The sequence below is a fragment of the Tachypleus tridentatus genome, chromosome 13, assembly GCF_004210375.1.
Source record: "Tachypleus tridentatus isolate NWPU-2018 chromosome 13, ASM421037v1, whole genome shotgun sequence".
NCBI lineage: Eukaryota > Metazoa > Arthropoda > Merostomata > Xiphosura > Limulidae > Tachypleus > Tachypleus tridentatus.
In genome coordinates this window covers 212,452,557-212,472,736 of record NC_134837.1, presented here as the reverse complement: position 1 = coordinate 212,472,736, position 20,180 = coordinate 212,452,557, and the positions used below count along the sequence as shown (strand labels likewise).

Below are 20,180 nucleotides of genomic sequence, written 5' to 3'. Positions count from 1 at the left end.
AGCCAAGATAAAGCATTTTATTTATTAATAAGTGACGTCAGGACTCATCCAGTTATGGAGCCAATACAACGCTAGAGTTTTGTCTATTAATAGGTGACATTAGGGCTCATCAAGTTATGGAGCCAAGACAGAGTCAGCATCTTACCTATTAATAAGTGACGTCAGGGCTCATCCATTTATGGAGCCAAGATAAAGCATTTTATTTATTAATAAGTGACGTCAGGACTCATCCAGTTATGGAGCCAATACAACGCTAGTATTTTGTCTATTAATAGGTGACATTAGGGCTCATCAAGTTATGGAGCCAAGACAGAGTCAGCATCTTACCTATTAGTAATGGACGTCAGAGCTCATTCATTATGGAGCCAAGACAAAGCATTTTATTTATTAATAAGTGACGTCAGGACTCATCCAGTTATGGAGCCAAGACAACGCTAGTATTTTGTCTATTAATAGGTGACATTAGGGCTCATCAAGTTACGGAGCCAAGACAGAGTCAGCATCTTACCTATTAGTAAGTGACGTCAGGGCTCATCCATTATGGAGCCAAGACAAAGCATTTTATTTATTAATAAGTGACGTCAGGACTCATCCAGTTATGGAGCCAAGATAAAGTTAGCATTTTGTCTATTAAATAAGTGACGTCAGGGCTCATCGAGTTATGGAGCCAAGACAAAGCTAGCATGTTATCTAGTACTACAGGAAGGCGGGTAGTATACTCAGTAAATCATCAGCTCGTATTTTCGGCTTCTAACAAGACTAGGTTTTGTCTTTACACCAGTATTGTCCAACTCTATCTGGACTTTTGAAAGGAAATGCTTTGAAATATTCCTAAACAACGGACAAAGACACAAATATATCAATGATTTAATCAATTGTAAGAAAGAATTCGATACACAGATTTTCCTGCTCAACCAAGGAACGTTACGTGTACGCAACAGGCTTAGTCAACAAACACGAACTCGTGGGTTTTTACCCGGTAAACGCGTTGAACACGTTGGAATTTCTCATATCTGTAAATATTGCTGGCCATGGTGGGGTGATGACAAGTTACTATATATTATTATTCAAACTATATCTTCAGGAAATCCTGCACCGGTGCTAATATGTTTAATATTTCTGGTTTGTAAGAAACATATATATATATATATGCAAACAACACTAAATAGAAAAACAAAACTTTTTCCTAAAGCAGTTTATACAAATCAATATTAAAAAAAGCAAATATAACACCATCTTCCATTGATGTTCACAAATGGAACGGGCACTCAAAACCCGAATTGCTTTGGTTACTTGGTCCTAGTCAACGCATAGTATGGATAAAAGGCTTGAAGATTTGTGTATACAGTAGTGCCTTCTTTAAATTCGATTTCCCGCTGATACAGCGGTAAGTCTACGGACTTACAATGCAAAAATCAGGGGTTCGATTCCCCTCGGTGGACTCAGCAGATAGCTCAATGTGGCTTTGCTCTGTAAGAAAACATAGACAACACACACTCTTTGAATTCGAAACCAATACACTCAAGTGACACTATCATTGTTCTATCGAAACTCATTTGTGACACTTTGTCCACGGTAAACTATTAACATGCGTCTCAAACGCATACTAAGAAAAACCAAAGGTGTGTGGGTAGAGTATGTGTGAAACTAAACCTTTAGTTGTATGGAGTGCTGATTCAAGAAACATATACGTAAAACAATGTAAAAATTCTTGACTTACACTAATACCGGCCGACCCACATTACGCATTTTGCCTTTAAAATATAAAGCTGTTCCAACTTGTTTTGAGGCAAAAAGTTTTCATGTCCCTGTGGTTTCAAGGCTAAAAATATTAGTGCACTGGACTATTTTTGAATTAACTGAACATCATTTTATAATCTCCCCTCCCTTCGCTTATCGGGTTTCGGGGAATTATGCCCCTCACCAGTAACCCTGGACAAGGAGAAATCGAAAGATTAGGTTTGATATAGCGGTGGAGTGAATATGACTTTACAAAGAAGAAGAAAGGCTAACTTTTATTCGTTCAATTTTATTTTGTGCGTTCATTTATTTCTTTTATTAATTTATAAATTGTGGTTCTTATTGTTTAAATTATATTGCTCAAAATCTTCAGGTTTTTCTGTAGACGAACTCAATAAGAGGCAAGTGACAGAAAATTCCCTAATATACCACATATTCAGGTTAGTTATCAATAAGTGTGCTTTAAATGATCACATCTAGTGGTGTATAATAGGGCAAAGAAATGCAGTCTCTGGACAGATCCTGTGTGAAACATTTTCTTAACGTTAATTTATAACAAGAAGTTGTAGTGAAATACTAAAGAGAAAGGGTAATAGTTGTACAAGCGCTCCGATATCAAACAGCCTAATGAAGAGATGATAAAATGTTCACTTGAAAACGCAAAACCATAGCTTATAGCTTATGACGTTGTGGGCATGGCACATACAACCCTTTGATTAACTTTGCGCTTAAAAAGAAATAAAACTAGAAGAGAAGTGTCGAGTCTGTGGTAGAGCTCTGGATTTTGGAGTTGGGTAGCTATATTCGAATCTCTGCGGTATTATAAAATATTCGTTGCATTTTCACGTGTGGGTGCGTTATAATAGTGACAATCAATTCATTAGCGTTGATTGTGGGTGGTAGGATATGCCACTTTTGGCTGGCTGCTTTCCCTCTTGTCAGTAGTTCAAAATTATGAATAGCAGAGGATAGCTTTAATAGCTTTTACCATAAATACAAAATACCATCTGGGCAATCTGGATAGCTAAGATTCACATGAATTCGACGTGTGTTTAAAAAATATTGACACTATATATTAGGCTGTTAAGAGAAAAAAACAACTAATATATTGTTTCTAAAATGATAGCTTTCGTATTTCTAAGTTATTTTCTTAACACATGAGGCCCTAGTTTTTTAATTATTATATTAACATACAAACCATAACCCGTAGTACCTCAACACAAACTCTAGTTCATAATTATTCTGATTCCGTGAATACAACGAAATAAGAAAGGAAATTTCACTGGATTAGGCCCATCATGGCCAAGTGGGTTAAGGCACTCAGGCCCGGCATGGTCAAGTGGGTTAAGGCACTCAGGCCGCGGGTTCATGGCGCCAAACATGGCCAAGACGTGCGACTGTGACGGTAATCGTTGGTAGGGCCGCGGGTTCGCATCCCTGTCGCGCCAAACATGTTCGCCCTTTCAGCCGTGAGGGCGTTATAATGTGACGGTCAATCCCATAAGCCCTAAGGATCCGTTTATATGTCGTTTGAAAAGAAAGAATTTTCAATTGAGCCAAAATGTCTCACTGGACATGACTTTGGGCTGGTCGTTGCTTAATGGTTTGGATTCTGAGTACAAGAAAGTTCAGTTTTCGAGCTGCCTGCGATATGCCCTTAAAATCTACACGCTTTTGGTTGTGGAGGCATTACAACCATGACAGTCAGTACTATTATTCGAGTAAGAGTAGGCATATTGACTTGAGAGTCTTGCTGACTGATTGATTCCTCTGTACCTAGCTCTGAATTAAACGGTTTCTAAACCTGGTCACTTAGCTTTTGTGTCGCTTTCAGTGTTTTGTGATGTTGAAAACGCTCAAAAAGTATAATACAGTACATCGTATTCTGAGTATCATCAAGGGCATATGTAGTAGCAATGCGTCAGGTATATTCTATTGTTTGTTTAATATATATTTTTAGACATTAATAGTTAACATTTTTTATATATGTATTTATTATTATTATTTATTATGCAGATTATTTTATATTATTAAATTATAATGTGCATTAAAATTAACCTAAATCTCTTCAGTTAGCCCAAACTCGAGTTATATTACTAGGATTACGACCGAAAATGTCTCTAACAGTGAGAGCTTGTGCCTAAATGATGAATCACTGACTTGTAATTATTAGATTTTGTTTTATGACACTGTATGCTAGTAGCTAGACCGGTATATTAAACTAGGTATGGTAATTACTGTATTTAACTTTTAGATCTAATCTGTATAGATATATATTGCTTTGAACAGAAAGATATGAAAAGCTTCAAGCATATTTAAACATTTAGGAAAGTCGTTTCCATTCTACTTATCTATAGTTTCCTCTCAAAATGAAATCAACACTTCTTAGGTTTTTTCTAAAGGTTCGTTTAGCTATTTCTTTCTCAGGCAAGAAACCACAGAAAAACAGAAACGGATAACCTCAACCCTATACAGCTAGTAATGAACAAGCCGTGTTTTCCGTGGTCTCCCTTAATTGTAAAAAAAATAATCCAGAAACTCACATTCTTACGAGGTGTGTTGGATAAAGTTCAATAATTGTTGTTAAAGTTATTTCATGTCGTGAAAGTTAGATTATTTTGCTATTATTTGAAAAGCACAGTTTTGTCTTGGAATTGTTTTGTTCAATTTGAATGAAACCTACTTATCCACTCAGTATGAGGGTTGATATATTATATATATAATGAGAAAATATACTGAATACAATGGAAACTTTGATATTTACGTTTTAAGTTCGATGTATTAATATATAGTTAAAAAAATTTAGGCAATTCAAAACGTTGTAATATATGAAAATTTTTACTCAAAATTAGATAGGTGGTTGCACAACAAGCATCTCGACGAGGTTCAACCGCCGCACTTCAGCGTGTTTCTCATTGGTGGGCAGTTACAGGTACCCACTACAAACTTCAAACGACCCCCAGGTTAAGAACCACTGTCCTATATAGTAATGAAAGTATAGATGACTGACTGTGCAAGCGGCAGTTATGCAGGACCACACATTATATATTTCGTTTTAATACATGTTCTGCCTTTTGTCCAACACAAATATATCCTTCCCTATCGTCAACAAACGGTTTCTGTGTCAACGTTAAAGACAGCCGAATAAGAGACAGTTATCTTCATTCCGAATTACCTAAAATAACTGGGACCGTGTTTTTCAGTCAAGTAAAGACGTTTCACCTGTCAGATTAACATTGGAGGGGGAGACACTATAGAACCTTCATTTACCTGTCTATATTATAACAGCGTGTCCCTTTCAGACCTCTAGATTTTAAGCAAATGATTTTATATATTATAACAATAATTTTTAAGACATAAGCAAAACACACTAAAGTTAAAAAAAATACACTGCATATTTTTAAAACGATCCTAGGGTACAAGTTACAACGTGGGATTATAAAATGTATTCTAGGTTTTGGAGGTGACTGCGGAAGTAGGACCCTCATTGCAGTCACCTCCAAACTTAGGATACATTTTATAATCCCACGTTGTAACTTGTATCCTAGGATCCTTTTAAAATCATCCAGCGTATTTTGTTTAATTTTAATGTGTTTTGTTTATGGCTTTAAAAAGTATTTCTGTTTTTTTAACGCAGTCCTTCCTCGTGATTTTGTTTACTCATTTGGATGTAATTATTTAATTTCACTAATATATATATATATTATCAGTTGATCACGTCAAATTCTGTCATAAAAGATTGGAAGGATAGGCTTTCTGCGTTCTCATTTGAAATGTAATTTCTCTTTATGGTTCTTTACATTATTATAAAATACAGTGGATGCTGTGCCTAAGAACTAAAGGTTTGTATTCTGTACAGAGAAGAGAACAACAACAAAAACCTTCACGTAGTCAAAACCTAAATCGATAACTGTGGTCAGTTTAACAAACACAGGGAATGGTTAATGGTCCCACTATATGGCTTAAGCCGTAAGGTGACCACATATCGCCATGCGCAAACTGGTCGCAGTATATCGTCCGTTACATGTAAGCTGTGAAGTGACCGCGTGTCGCTAGGCTCGTAGAATGACTTGTGTTACAGTTTTGTACAAGTGACAAAAGTTTCGAAAGTCATTCAAATTTATATATATAGCATAAGACACACGCCATAATTTCTACGCCAACTTCTTATGAATAGCATTAAATGTTTCGTATTGTAGGAGTGAGACCTGATGTGATTGATATATTGTTATACATTCGTTATTTTTATTCACGTGGTTTTAGAATTGTGTGGAATCGCCATAATCAGAACAGCTACCAGCGTTTCGCATGAAAAGTGGACATTCTCGATAAGCAACGGAAGCTAGTCGAGATCTCTATTGAACACTGCGGGCTGGTTCATCTGGCCTGTTTGTTTGTTTGTTTGTTTGTTTTGGAATTTCTCTATATCTGTGCTAAATTTAGCAGTGTAAGACTAGAGGAAGGCAGCTAGTCATCACCACCCACCGCCAACTCTTGGGCTACTCTTTACCAACGGTGGGATTGACCGTCATCTGGCCTGTTTAACGCGGGCGCGATCGACATCGCAGTTTTACAGGAAATCGACACAGTTTTACAGGATGGTTAAGAATAGTACTTTTTCCTTAACTGCTCATTTCATTCCCAGAATACCCTGTTTTAAAGTTGTTTTTTTTGTCTCCCATGTAGTTCCTTAATTAATGGAAAATCAACCTAAACTTCATGAACATAATCCAGTTAACTTATTTACATAATCTACATTCTTTTAAGAAAATATATAATTTGTATTCCTTTACAATAAAAATGTTATTTAACGCTGTATTTTCAAAAGCAGTTTATAAAATGCTAAAATCTGGAGTTCGATCCCTATGATAGGCACTGCATCGTATAGCTTTGCATTGAAACGCAACATTAAAATTTGACATCAAACGTCCGACCAGGTCACTGTTACAGAATATGTATTTCGAACAGATGGCGGAGTTTTATTAAAATATTTCCAAAAGCCAGAATTAGAAGTTGAAAATACATCGGATTCTCGTATCCTAAGAAAGAGTTTGTAAGTTCTGTTTCTATTGAAGTCATCTTCCTCATATCTTGCCCGAATTGAAATCACTACCAAGAAAGATTCCATGCTTCATTAAAATTCAAGTCGTTGTTTAGATCTAAGTCCTTATTACTATTATTTTAGTTCTAAATTATTTTGTTTATAGTGTATCTATAAGCTCATAATCGCTTCTCCCATGACTCTCTTATATTTACGTAAATGTCTTTATTGTTGTTACCAACCGTACGTAAATCTACAAAAAATCGATGAAAAGAAAACAGTTATATACCAACACTGTCAGTAAATAAGTAAAATTTTAAAAAGTTGTTTTTTAATTATTTCAAGAAATATATACAGTGTTGATGGTAACCCTCCCCTATACCTTGCCCATGTTCGAGACTACATTTCTGTATACTGCCGATGCTGATTAGTGAATATTCAACTCAATGCTTTTTTATCCCTTGACCCGGCATGACCTGGGGGTTAAAGAACTCGACTCGTAATCCGAGGGTCGCGGGTTCGAATCCCCGTCACGCTAAATCTGCTCGACCTTTCAGCCGTGGGGGCGTTATGATGTACAGTCATTCCTACTATTCGTTGGTAAAAGAGTAGCCCGAGAGTTGGCGGTGGGTGGTGATGACTAGCTGCCCTTCCCTCTAGTCTTACACTGCTAAATTAGGGACGGCTAGCGCTGGTAGCCCTCGTGTAGCTTCGCGCGAAATTCAAAACAAACAAACAATACATATCCCTCACATTCAAGACTACTTCTGTGCACTACTTAGACTCAAATCACTATTTCTGTACCTTGTTTCAATCAATACATTAATCTAGATTCATGTAACTAGCCCTGTAAATCGTCCATATTATAATCGCTAACGTCATAACTTTTGTAGATTTGTCGTTGTTCACGTATATTTTACAGATTCAAATGATTACCCCAGACAACTTATCGATTAGGTTAGGATGACTAACCTTGTATCGTATGATGCTAGTTATAATATTGTAACGTGATAAATAAAACAGAATGTGCAGTTTATCAATTACAGCAAATTTACGAAGGAAAAGAAGGATGTTTGTTTTCTAAATCTACAAACGGTAATTATGAAATTTTGAAATCAGTTTAGTTTCTTTATTTACAAAGTATTCATTTAATAATCACATGAGTTCAGCAGATGAGTATTTCATCTATCGGTTTGTTCACCTGAACGACATACGGAGTTGAACGACCAACTTAAGTTTCTCTAATTTTACTGGATAACTATCTTTAATTTAGAACTGTCAGAGGAAACACAGTCAGTGAATAGTATATATCGCCTGAGAAAAAAAAAGCGGGATTGACTGTCATTCTTATAACATACTCACAAGAGAAGATTGGAAGTTTGTTTGAAATTGTCACTTTTGAAACTCTAGATTTTTGGATCCTTTGTTTGATGCACTGAACTCCAAGCCACGCTTGAGGCTAAACGCCATTTAAAACCACGTGTACAGTTTAAATTATGGAGCGATCGTTGTGAATTTGGATTAGCCCAATATTAACATTTTCCACTAAAACTTAAAGCACCGAGAGAACAAAACGCTAACATTTTATTCGCTAATAATCTCACAATATTAAGATGTCATGAATGAGATGAAAAAACCGAATAAGTCACAAAAAAACAACACAAAATAACGGTAACCTGAGAGCATTTGAAAGATATAGATCTGAAAAAGAAAGCCCTAATTTTTGATGTGTTACGTGTTATGGGTTTTTCTGTTTCGTACATCAGTAATGATATAGTTACATACAAGCATCAAGGCTTGCGTTTGCCTAATTTAAGTGACCGAAACGACGACAGATAAACCTTAAACATTAGCATAATATGGCTCAAACCGTACGGAAAAAAAGGGTATAAACCTCTCAATATTTATTTTAATTCAGAATAAGAGTTTGAAGAAATTTTGTGTCGACTGGTTCGATTACTACTGAAAACAAAACATATAGTTAATCTGGACGAATACTCAATAAGTCGCTTTACTTGTAAAAAACAACAACAACAACAAATACTCAGAGGTAACCAATTATAACTAATACATTTTCTAATTAAAGTTAAAACTATAGACGTCCAGTGTTATATATACTAGTAAAAAGTTAATGGTTTTTTTAGCTGATTGCTAAAAAAAAAGATGTATCTTATTTCACCTGTGTTCCTGACCATTCCTATTTCGGTGTTTTTGTTGACGGGAAAAAAAAATTCATTTTGATACTGCTGGTAATTACACAAATACCACATTTTAAAACCCGGATTTTCCATCGTCTAGCATGCATTTAACAGTTTTCACAGCGAAGGGCATTATTATTTTCTCACAATAAAAATGTCATTCGAATTGCCTATTACATGGAATATTATTAAAAACGAAGGAAAGTCATCGCTCAAGTCTGTATGTCAACCTTCTAGTAGAGCATGAAAATGACTTCCAAATCTCAACAGAGAGAAATGCGAAACAAACAAAAATTCCGAAAGAAATTGACAAGAAGACTCGTCCTGCCTAGTTATTTTTCCGCTACTAAAGCAGTGACGAAAACAGCCCAATTTCCCAACAATAATAAATATTTTTCTCTAAAGAACTAGCCCACAATTAACGTTCTTTTTCGCAAGCGTAATGCGGACTAGAGGAGGTGGGATATATTTAGGGTAATGTATTCTAACTTAAGTGGGAGTCGTGAAGTTTGTTTTAGGTGGTCGTCCAAAATTGGGTCGAAAATGAAGACGTTGAATTCATTTTAATTCAAAATAAACAATAAGTTGATAAATATTTTGTCGACTTATTTAAGCGATATGTCGAAAGGAGATTTTATTGATTTTACAACAGTACTGTTTTCCAGGCTGGGGAGGGGTGGCTTATTCACGAAGCCTGAAACTAAAGTAGTTTGGAAAGCGCTGGGTAGGGGGATAACAAGCAACCTCTCGTGGAACGAAAACGCTTATTTTGCAAGAGTTGGCGGTGGGTGGTGATGACTAACTGCCTTCCCTCTAGCCTTACACTATTAAATTAGGGATGGCTAGCGCAGACAGGCCTCGAGTAGCTTTGCGCGAAATTCAAAACAAACCAAAAATTATTAATTAACACAATCATTTATTAACATTTAAAGAAATTATTAATTAAATAAAGAAAATGAAGACGTTGAATTCATTTTAATTCCAAATAAACAATGAGTTGATAAATATTTTGTCGACTTATTTAAGCGATATGTCGAAAGGAGATTTTATTGATTTTACAACAGTACTGTTTTCCAGGTTGGGGAGGGGTGGCTTATTCATGAAGCCTGAAACTAAAGTAGTTTGGAAAGCGCTGGGTAGGGGGATAACAAGCAACCTCTCGTGGAACGAAAGCGCTTATTTTAATATTAGTTTGTGTTAAGATTATTGGATTTGGAATGAGTTAGTAGTTAGCACCCCTGGATTACGAATCCAAAAATTCATGGTTCTAGACTTGCTGCAAAATTACGATTCACGCTTTGGAGCCGTGGGAACGTTATAAGAGTGACAGTCAGATCCTACTGTTAGGCCAAGTAAGCCTATCTGTTCAAATTAGACACAGATACGAAAATCTAGATAGCAGATAGTTCTGCGAATTTAAACTTCATAAAAATTGTTTTAGTTTTATTGACGAATTTTTCATAATTCAGCTACGCAATGTCGAAAATAATATTCATGTTTCTCTACCACGTAAGGATATTTTACAAAACGGGAAAAAACTCTTACTTAGACCAAATTATTATTTTGTTTACCACGATGAACATTTTTATTATTATGTTTGCTAAATTTGAGTTATAGAACGATCGATAAGACTCTCACGTCACGATTGGCCTAGAGAAATCTAACTAGTGGCTGTCAAGATAAATTTTAAAGATAACAAAATGTTACCCGATTCCAATGAAAATGATTCGCTTATGTCAAAGTTCATATGACGTTTTGACAAAACAGTTTGCACGTGATGGAGAAAAATTTATATCGATCGTTTTCTGATTCGGCTTACAGGAATTACTGTGGAACATGTAAGCATTTCGATACAATAAAACCATCTCGAGCTTGTGTAGTCTTTGTGCAGCTTTGCTAGAAATTCGAAAACGTACATTAAAAAAAAAACACCCAACAAATCCTTAAGTTTGCAGAGCTTTATACAGAATATTAAGGTAATATGAAAACGTTGGTCTGGTAATGTGCAAAAACCGAAATAATGTAGAGTAAATCCTGCGTTGTATAGTTTTATTTTATTAGTAAATCCTGCGTTGTATAGTTTTATTTTATTAGTAAATCCTGCGTTGTATAGTTTTATTTTATTAGTAAATCCTGTTGTATGGTGTTATATATTAGTAAATCCTGTGTTGTATAGTGTTATTTTATTAGTAAATCCTGTGTTGTATAGTGTTATTTTATTAGTAAATCCTGCGTTGTATAGAGTTATTGTATTTATAAATCCTGCATCGTATAGTGTTATTTTATTAGTAAATCCTGCGTTGTATAGAGTTATTGTATTTATAAATCCTGTGTTGTGTAGTGTTATTTTATTAGTAAATCCTGCGTTGTATAGAGTTATTGTATTTATAAATCCTGTGTTGTGTAGTGTTATTGTATTAGTTCATCAACATTTTAAAAATTAGCTTTACACGAGTGCCATATTGTGTATCTCAGGTTTCTGGTTTGTGTCCCGTTAGGGCAGTGACTGCATTATAATGATGGTTAAATACCACCACTCGATTTGAGCAACTCATGAGTGGGAGATGTGTGATGATAACTAATTACGTTTTCTTGATAGTTTATCAGTCTGTTACTTCAAAATGGCCCGACATAGACAGGTGGTTAGTGGGCGCTCGACTCGTAGCCTAAGGGTTGCGGGTTCGAATCCTCGTCCCACCAAATGTGCTCGCCCTTTCAGCCGGGGAAGCGTCATAATGTAACGGTCAGTCCTATTATTCTTTGCTAAAATAGTGCAAGAGTTGGCGGTGGGTGGTAATGACTGTCTCCCCTTTTTTCACTGCTAATATAGGGACGGCTAGCACAAATAGTCCTCGTGTATGTAGCGTTGTGGAACATTAAACAAAAAACACTTCGTATTGTGAACAGTTCACGCAGATAGTCCGGGTGTAGCTTTGCGCGCTAAGTCCAATAAACAACAAACCAATAGAATAGGTCACGATTTGACTGAACTACAGTCAAATTCAAAATTTTGGGAAACTGAAACAAATACGTACATTGTGCATATTACTAGTTAGTTCCGTTTCATAGCTCAATAGAATGTGATTATATATGTAAAAACGTCTCGTTTGGGTTAAGAAAATATTATACGTAGAAGGTCGAACAACGACCTTCTACGTATAATATTTTCTTAACCCAAACGAGACGTTTTTACATATATATTTCTCTACAAGTGGGTTTTCTCGACATCACTGAGAATGTGATTATATCGTTAAGCATTATAAACATTAGAACATAAAAAACAGATGGAAGTGAACAAACAGTTTTTTGAAAGCCATAACTTGAATAATGTCAGTTTTATGAAATTAAAAAAAAATCTATAAAAGAATAAAGAAAATATTTTTAGGCATATGTTACAAAAAAAAAAAAAGTCCCTGGTGGGATAGCAGTAAGTTTTCGGATTTACTACAATAAAATTCAGGGTTCGATATCCCTCAGTGGACACAGCAAATAGCCTGATGTTGCATCGCTATAACATGACACACACACACAGAACAAATAAAACAAAGGAAAAGCAGAAAACGATATTATAAACTACTATTTAACATGTGATTAAATCGACACCTTTGCAGATCAGATTAAAGCATGGTTATTTTCTCGCAATGATTCTTTTCACGTGAATTAATAGACATTCGCGAAGATAGATATGATTTGACATTGTTTTTTCATTTATTGAAATTTCGAGCAAAGCTGTGGAGGTCTATATACGCTAACCGTCCCTAAAGTTGAAGTGACAGACTATGGAGGGTTGTTTGTTTGTTTGTTTTTTGAATTTCGCACAAAGCTACTTGAGGGCTATCTGTGCTAGCCGTCCCTAATTTAGCAGTGTAAGACTAGAGGGAAGGCAGCTAGCCATCACCACCCACCGCCAACTCTTGGGCTACTCTTTTACCAACGAATAGTGGGATTGACTGTAACATTATAACGCCCCCACGGCTGAAAGGGCGAGCATATTTTGCGCGACGGGGATGCGAATCCGCGACCCTCAGATCGCATGCCTTAACAGGCTTGGCCATGCCGGGCCAGCTATGGAGGGAAAGCAGCTAGTTCATCGACAGCTTCTACTCAAACTGTTATAGCACACACAGCTCAAACGTAGAGAGAGCGATTGTTATATTATTATTTCTATGAAGGAGTGGGGAAATAGTGGGTTAACGGGACACGAACCAATTAACATTAAGCCCATCTCAGTGGACACTACTATCGGCCCTTAAAGACATTAGCAGAGATGCCAACCATTACGATTTGAGCGTAATCATTACGATTGTGGCGTATACATTACGACTATACGCTCATACAGTCAAATATTACGACTTGTTGCAACTCCCAAATTATTATATATTATATAGGCCTATACAATAAAGTGATAAATTGTTCCCTCAGGGCTTGAAAGGGGTAAAAAGAAAATTTCTAGTGAGATACAAATAAATGTTGATAATAAATGAAAGACATAGTCCAAATGGCTACTTGCGATAATCATGTTTTTGCTTGAAATAATAAAAAATATTTGTATCTCCGACGTCTACCAATAGATTGAGTGCGGTGCTTCTCCATACTGGGTAAGTGGGGGAAATCCATAGTTACGTCATCAGTGCTTGTTAGCCAATCAGAGCTCGCGTAGATGGATATTTCTCGTTTTCTCAGCATAGAAACACCAATGCGATCGTTCACAAGTTGGAAAAAAGAAGCCTCGTTCACCAGATTGTCTTGTTTTTGGCAAATCTTAAAAACTAAAACTGTGAATCAAAATTTAGCGAGTATAGTGCAAAATATCCGGTCATCGCACCAAAAGTCAATGATCGATCACAAGATGGAAAAAAAGAGGCCTAGTTCACCAGATTATCTTGTTTCTGGCAAATCTTAAAGAACTAAAACTGTGAATCAAAAATTTAGGAAAGAGTATAGTGCAAAATATCCGGTCATTGCATCAAAAGTCAGTGACAGTCATGCGTTTTGTACAGTTTGTCACATCGATTTTTCTGTGGCGCATGGCGGGAAAAACGATTCTTCCAGGTATACAAAATCAGCATTTATCCAACAAAAGGCTGAGGCGAAGACAAAAACGATGCAGATAACGATATTTATGAGTAAGAATCAGAATATGAAACCATAAATGCAGAAGTTATGTTCACGCAATTCGTCATTGCTCATAATTTACCCCTAGCTGTAGCCGATCATGCAGAACATCTATTCAGAAAAATGTTCCCAGACTCTGATATAGCGAAAAAATATGGCTGTGCTAGAACCAAAACTACAGCCATTATACAAGTATTGGGTTGTGAAGATGACAAAATGATTTCAAGCATACTTACTAATGGTCTTTACAGTTTAGCCACAGATGGATCCACAGACATGAATAACTCAAAACTGTATCCAGTGGTTATACGATATCTTGACCCTTTGCTTGGAAAAATTGTTTGTTTTCTTTTGACAATGGTGGAATGGAAAGAAGCTTCAATGGGAGAGAATACTTTCAAGCTTTTAGACCACGAACTGACAAAGAGGAAAATTCCATGAGAAAACTGTCTTAGTTTTTCTTCAGGCAATGCCTCAGTTATGTCTGGTATAGGTGAAGGTGTGATGGGACACATCTCAAGACGACAACCTAGCATTTACTTCATGGGCTGTGCCTGTCACCTCATGAATAGTGCTGCCCAGAAAGCTTCTAGAGAACTGCCCTACCAGTTTCTGATATATTGATAGATATCTACTATTTTCTGGACAAATGTTCTAGTAGAAAACAAAATTTTAAAGAGTTTCAAGGATTGTATGACAAAGAAACAAGAACAATTCTAGAACTTGTTAACACAAGATGGCTATCACTTGGAGTGTGCCTCAACAGAATATTGGGCATGTGGAAGCCATTGAAGAATTATTTTCACTGTGAAAAGGAAAAACTAGATTCAAAAGGATCTAAACGTGCAGCTCAGTCAGGCAGCAAGACTTTAACAGTTAGGATATCCTCTCAGCCACACAGGGACACAGTCAAGACACCCTCCCAGCTTCACAGGGACACAGTCAAGACATCTTCTCAGCCACACAGGGACACAAGACAACAGTCTCTAAAAGCAGACAAAGAAACATTTGATATAACTCAATATATGTTTAAGCAGTCTGACCTTGAACTAAAGAAGAGACAATCAATGAAAAAAGAGAAGAAAACGAAAGCTAGCAAGGAAATAACCAGGAAAAGTTATGCACAGAGCAAGTTAGATAAGTTAACAGTTTTCTTGGATAACAAATGGAACTTGTTATTTGTCTTTTTCTTCAGTCTGCAATTCCTCTATTTGAGTAAGCCAATTTGATATTGCAAAGAGAAGAACCTTGCATACACATTAGGCATAGAACTCTGATTACACAAGTTAAAAATATACTTGTCAGATACATCGAGCCAGAATATCTTGAAGGCAACATCACTGAACTTGACTACAACAATGAATCCTTACACAAATCTGATGAGGCAGTTTCTATTGGAAATGCTGCCAAGGAATACATTGTTAAATATGAAAAGGACCTGGACCTGATCAGTTTCTACACCAGTGTCAAGAAATACTATATTGCAGCCACAAATTACATGATGAAACATTTTCCTCTAAATGATGAACTTCTGATTCACGCAGAGGTTGCTGATCCAAAACTGAAAGTCAGCAAAGATTTCTCTTCTCTACGCTTCTTCACAGACAGATATCCTGTCTTTGTCAATACACATGAGCACGACACTACTGACAAGTTGGAAGGGCAATCAATATTTGAACTGTCAAATTGATACTTTCTCAGAAACTGTCCTTCAGTTGAATGTTGACAAGTTTTGGGTTCAGTTGTCTACAGTTAAGGATAGAAATGGCAACCAGAAGTATGACATTCTGTGTAGGGTTATGTTTGGAATTCTTACAATCTTCCATTCTAATGCTGACAGTGAAAGGATATTTAGTTTAGTGACTAAAAACAAAAGCAAGTTCAGACCAAACTTGAGCACCTCAGTTTTGAGCAGTATTATAACACACAAGATGTGTATGCAGTCAAATGGACAATGTTGTTATAACTCCCAACCATCCAGAGACATTCTCATGAAAGCAAAGGCTGCAACAGCTGCAAAACTGTTACAATAAGTGTCATAAACATGATATAAACTAGTCCTTGCACAAAGGCTTTTTCTGCTTACTGTTTGTGCATGTTCAATGTTGTTTTACCAGTATGTGTGTTACTCTGAACTAAATAAAAGACATAATTTCAAAAGAATTCTTTAAAAAATTATTTATTAAATACACAAAACACAGTCATAAATGAGCAATCTATAGCAGTAATAAATAATAATAGAATAATATAATAATAAACAGCTTAGAGACATTGGTCAGGCCTAGTACCACAAATGATAAAGGGCTCTGTCTACAATCATTACGCTCAGTCATTTGAAGTAGTTGGAATCTCTGCATTAGTAGTGGACACAACCAGCCAGGTATCTATCTAACCATTCACAAAGTACGTGACATTGAAACGCCTGTGCTTTTATACAGTGGCGTTTATTGGTTAACTTTCTCAACAATATAACGTTTCTATCAATAAGTTTTTTTGCTGTTTATGTTATGCATGTATTCTGTAACAAAGCATCAATATTCTATATTGTTATAACCTTCAGGTATGCAGTTAATAAAGTTATATTTTGATAATCAGTTGAGGTCGGGCTTAGCTACAGATGGCTAGCGTGATTAGGCAAAACAATCTGAGAGTTGATAGCTCTTGGAGGTAAACATCGAAATGTGCTTTGAGACGTGGATGCGATATAAAAGTAACAGACAAATCCAGCTATTCAATACGATGAGCGTAGCACAAGTGTTACTTACGTATTTGCTAGTACATAAAACAACCCTAGAATTTTTGAACAAATTAAGTGTATTTCTTTGTATACGACGACCTCTATTATTAAACAAATCAAGGATGTTACTTTTATAAAGAAATTGTTAAAAGCTATTTTCAAACTATGCTGACTAGCGCTGGAAGGTAATCAGTAAAACCACAAATGTTTTTCATGCTATCTATACGCTACATACAGCTCAATACAATATAGCTTAAGTCACGAACGTGTAATAAACAACTTCACAAAGTTTTCATCACAGTTGAACTCCTTTCTATTAAAAAAAAAAACCCAACTAAATCTTGTATAGTAATCTACAATGAAAACATGTTTACAAAATTAGCGCACTTTGTATAAACCAACCTTTCTGTTATAATATATTAACAGTTTTTTTATATCACGGATGAGATTAATAAATTTGAAATAAAAACGTCTTGATTAACTGTAACTAGCATGTGGAATAAATAAATTTAGTTATGAAGATTATAAACAAGTGACACAATTATAAGTACATTATTTTACCCTACTAGGTGGCACTATGTCAGCTAACTCAAAAAAACACAGAAAGAGGAATAATTTATTTTTTTGTTAAATATACTATTCACTGTAGAGTTCTTATTGGAACTGTTATCTATGAATCTGCATATAAGACGATGGCTAAAATCAAGTATTGTTTTTAGAGAAAAAAATACCAAGTTATACACCGGTAATCACTGTCGACTAGCTGCCTTTAAATCACTGAGTTTCTTTTTGTGAGTTTGCGCTATAATTCTGAAACAAATAATATTAATAGGTGCTTTTCTTCAGTTTAAAATACATAATAAAGAAAGAGAGAGAGAGAGAGAAAAGGGGGTTTCTTATATTGCCTACACACAAAACCTGTGGGTTGTGGCTTTTATTTGTTCTGTTTTTCGACAAATAATGTCACACCCAGTAAATACATGATCATATAAAAACACATGTACGTGTATAAATATAATTGTACTGTCTGTTGTACGTCCATGTAATTACATATCTATATAAATAATAGTGCTGTCTGTTGTATGTCATTTATTATTTCAAGAGTTGACTATATGTATTACTACCAGGGCTTGCGTTATATTTCAACTGTAAGGATTTAATATTTCAAGAGCTGACTGTATTTTATTAGCAGGGGTTTTCATTACATGTAAACCATAAGGATTTACTATTTCAAGAGTTGACTTAACGTTATTGCCGACAGTATTCATTACATGTAAACCATAAGGATTTACTATTTCAAGAGTTGACTTAACGTTATTACCGACAGTATTCATTACATGTAAACCATAAGGATTTACTATTTCAAGAGTTGACTTAACGTTATTACCGACAGTATTCATTATATGTAAACCATAAGGATTTACTATTACAAGAGTTGACTTAACGTTATTACCGACAGTATTCATTATGTGTAAACCATAAGGATTTATTATTACAAGAGTTGACTTAACGTTATTACCGACAGTATTCATTATGTGTAAACCATAAGGATTTACTATTACAAGAGTTGACTTAACGTTATTACCGACACTATTCATTATGTGTAAACCATAAAGATTTACTATTACAAGAGTTGACTATATATTATTACCAGGGTTTTCATTATATTTCAACTGCTAAGAATTTATTATTTCAAGTGTTGACTATATATTGTAATGAGGCATATCAATCATAAGTATTTACCATTTTAGGAGATATTTGAATATAATTTATTACCTTGGATTTTTTGTTATAATTTCTTCGTATTTCAGATGACTGAATATTCTAACAGTAGATTCATTACATATGAATCATAAAGATCTGTTATTTCCTACATCCGATAAGTTTGTTTTATTCTCAAACTTGTAACCAATAATCTTTGGTAAGAACGTTTGAAACTTTCTTATAAGTTAATCTCAAACGTTTACTATATTCAAATCAATTTTAAACACACAAACAAAAAAAACATTTTTATTTCAAAGGGTACGGAATTCTTAATCTCGCAAATTTATGTGAAATTTTCTTAACCCTAATTGTTTAAAAGTTCTTACATGTATTGTGATTAAAGACAGGTTATAGTACATCCTAAACTTCTGATAACAGAATGTAATTTTATGGTTGCTTCAATACGTCTGCTGTAAAGTTTTAGTGATGTTAAATATTTGTTCGCTTTTTGAGCGCATAGAACATCAAACACAAGAAAGAGAACACCGTACACGGCGATTCAAGATCGCTGGACACGGTCTTCGAGTAGAAGACTTCCCACTCGTCCTAGACTGTACTTTTGCTAGTTCTGGTAACCAGTGGCTACCAGTGTAACAAAAATGCGTTACAAAAAAAAGTTCGTTCGTGGCCTCATATTACAGAATGTGAGAACTTTCAAATGTAGTTAATGTAATATAACCTGTCTTACCTGATACAGAAAAAACTGTAAAGAACTTACGTTTCAGAGATTTAGGGTTGGCCTGCTTACGACGAGACATGGAGAAGATGAACTATGTCAGCTTGCCGATCCTGTATACGAATCACTGACGTCGTTTGGAGCTAGTCTGACTGTCTCTGGACTCAACCGTCGCGGTCGTACACTTGCACCGCCTAGACACCGCCCTAGAACATGCGCAATAAACCTAGCCTGGTAGAAGATTAAGGATTTTTTCTTTATTCACTAACATTTTATAAACAGCTTTTGATATCCTTAAATCTACGAGAAAACGATTTCCCAGAAACAATCTGTGACATAAATATTTATCTGTCTATTTGTCCATCTTAGCACGTGTACTTATGCATATTTATTTCTGAACTTTTGCCTTCAGTTAACGATATTTGTCACTAAGCCTGAAAGTCTGCAGATGCATCGTAGTTAGAAAACACGATTATGAAAAAGTTGCATATGTATAGAACGAATAAAAAACAAACAGTACATTTAGTTAATATATAGCACAATATATATGTAAAAACGGTTGGTTTGGGTTGATAGTTTCTTGTATGTAGAGGAGCGAACAACGTTTCGATCTACTTCGGTCATCGTCAAGTTCGCTGTATATGAAGAAATTTCTCAATCCAAACAAGCCGTTGTTACATATATATTTATCTACAAGTGGGTTTTCTCGTCATCACTGATTATATAGCACAATGTTTCTAAAACCAAAACACTGCACGTGGCATAAAACAGAGTAGTATGATAATACACTCTGTATGAAATATAGTTCTTCTAAAACACAAAAATTTAGTAGACAATAGTTTAACTAACAATAAAAACAAAAACAACAAAATATTAGCTGTTAGGTGAGTAGTTTGTTTTTTAATACAC

General features: G+C 35.3%; 1 protein-coding gene and 1 long non-coding RNA gene across 3 annotated transcripts in view; one reads left to right on the top strand and one right to left on the bottom strand.

The window, feature by feature from the left end:
* The window catches only part of LOC143240885 (uncharacterized), a 72,850-nt gene extending 68,435 nt beyond the window's left edge, over nt 1–4,415 (top strand). Inside the window, exon 3 of the long non-coding RNA XR_013022016.1 lies at nt 4,168–4,415. This is a non-coding gene — a long non-coding RNA (uncharacterized LOC143240885). The remainder of the gene's footprint in view (nt 1–4,167) is intronic.
* Nucleotides 1–19,638, bottom strand: part of LOC143240884 (zinc finger protein ush-like) — a 194,551-nt gene extending 174,913 nt beyond the window's left edge. Inside the window, exon 1 of one of the 2 annotated variants that reach the window (XR_013022015.1) lies at nt 19,314–19,638. Coding sequence is in view for 1 of the 2 variants with exons in the window: in XM_076484107.1 (XP_076340222.1) it covers nt 19,314–19,353 (40 nt within the window). In the remaining variant the exon portion in view is untranslated. The remainder of the gene's footprint in view (nt 1–19,313) is intronic. The other variant, XM_076484107.1, reaches the window with a different exon arrangement.
* Between the last annotated feature and the right edge of the window lie 542 nt (nt 19,639–20,180).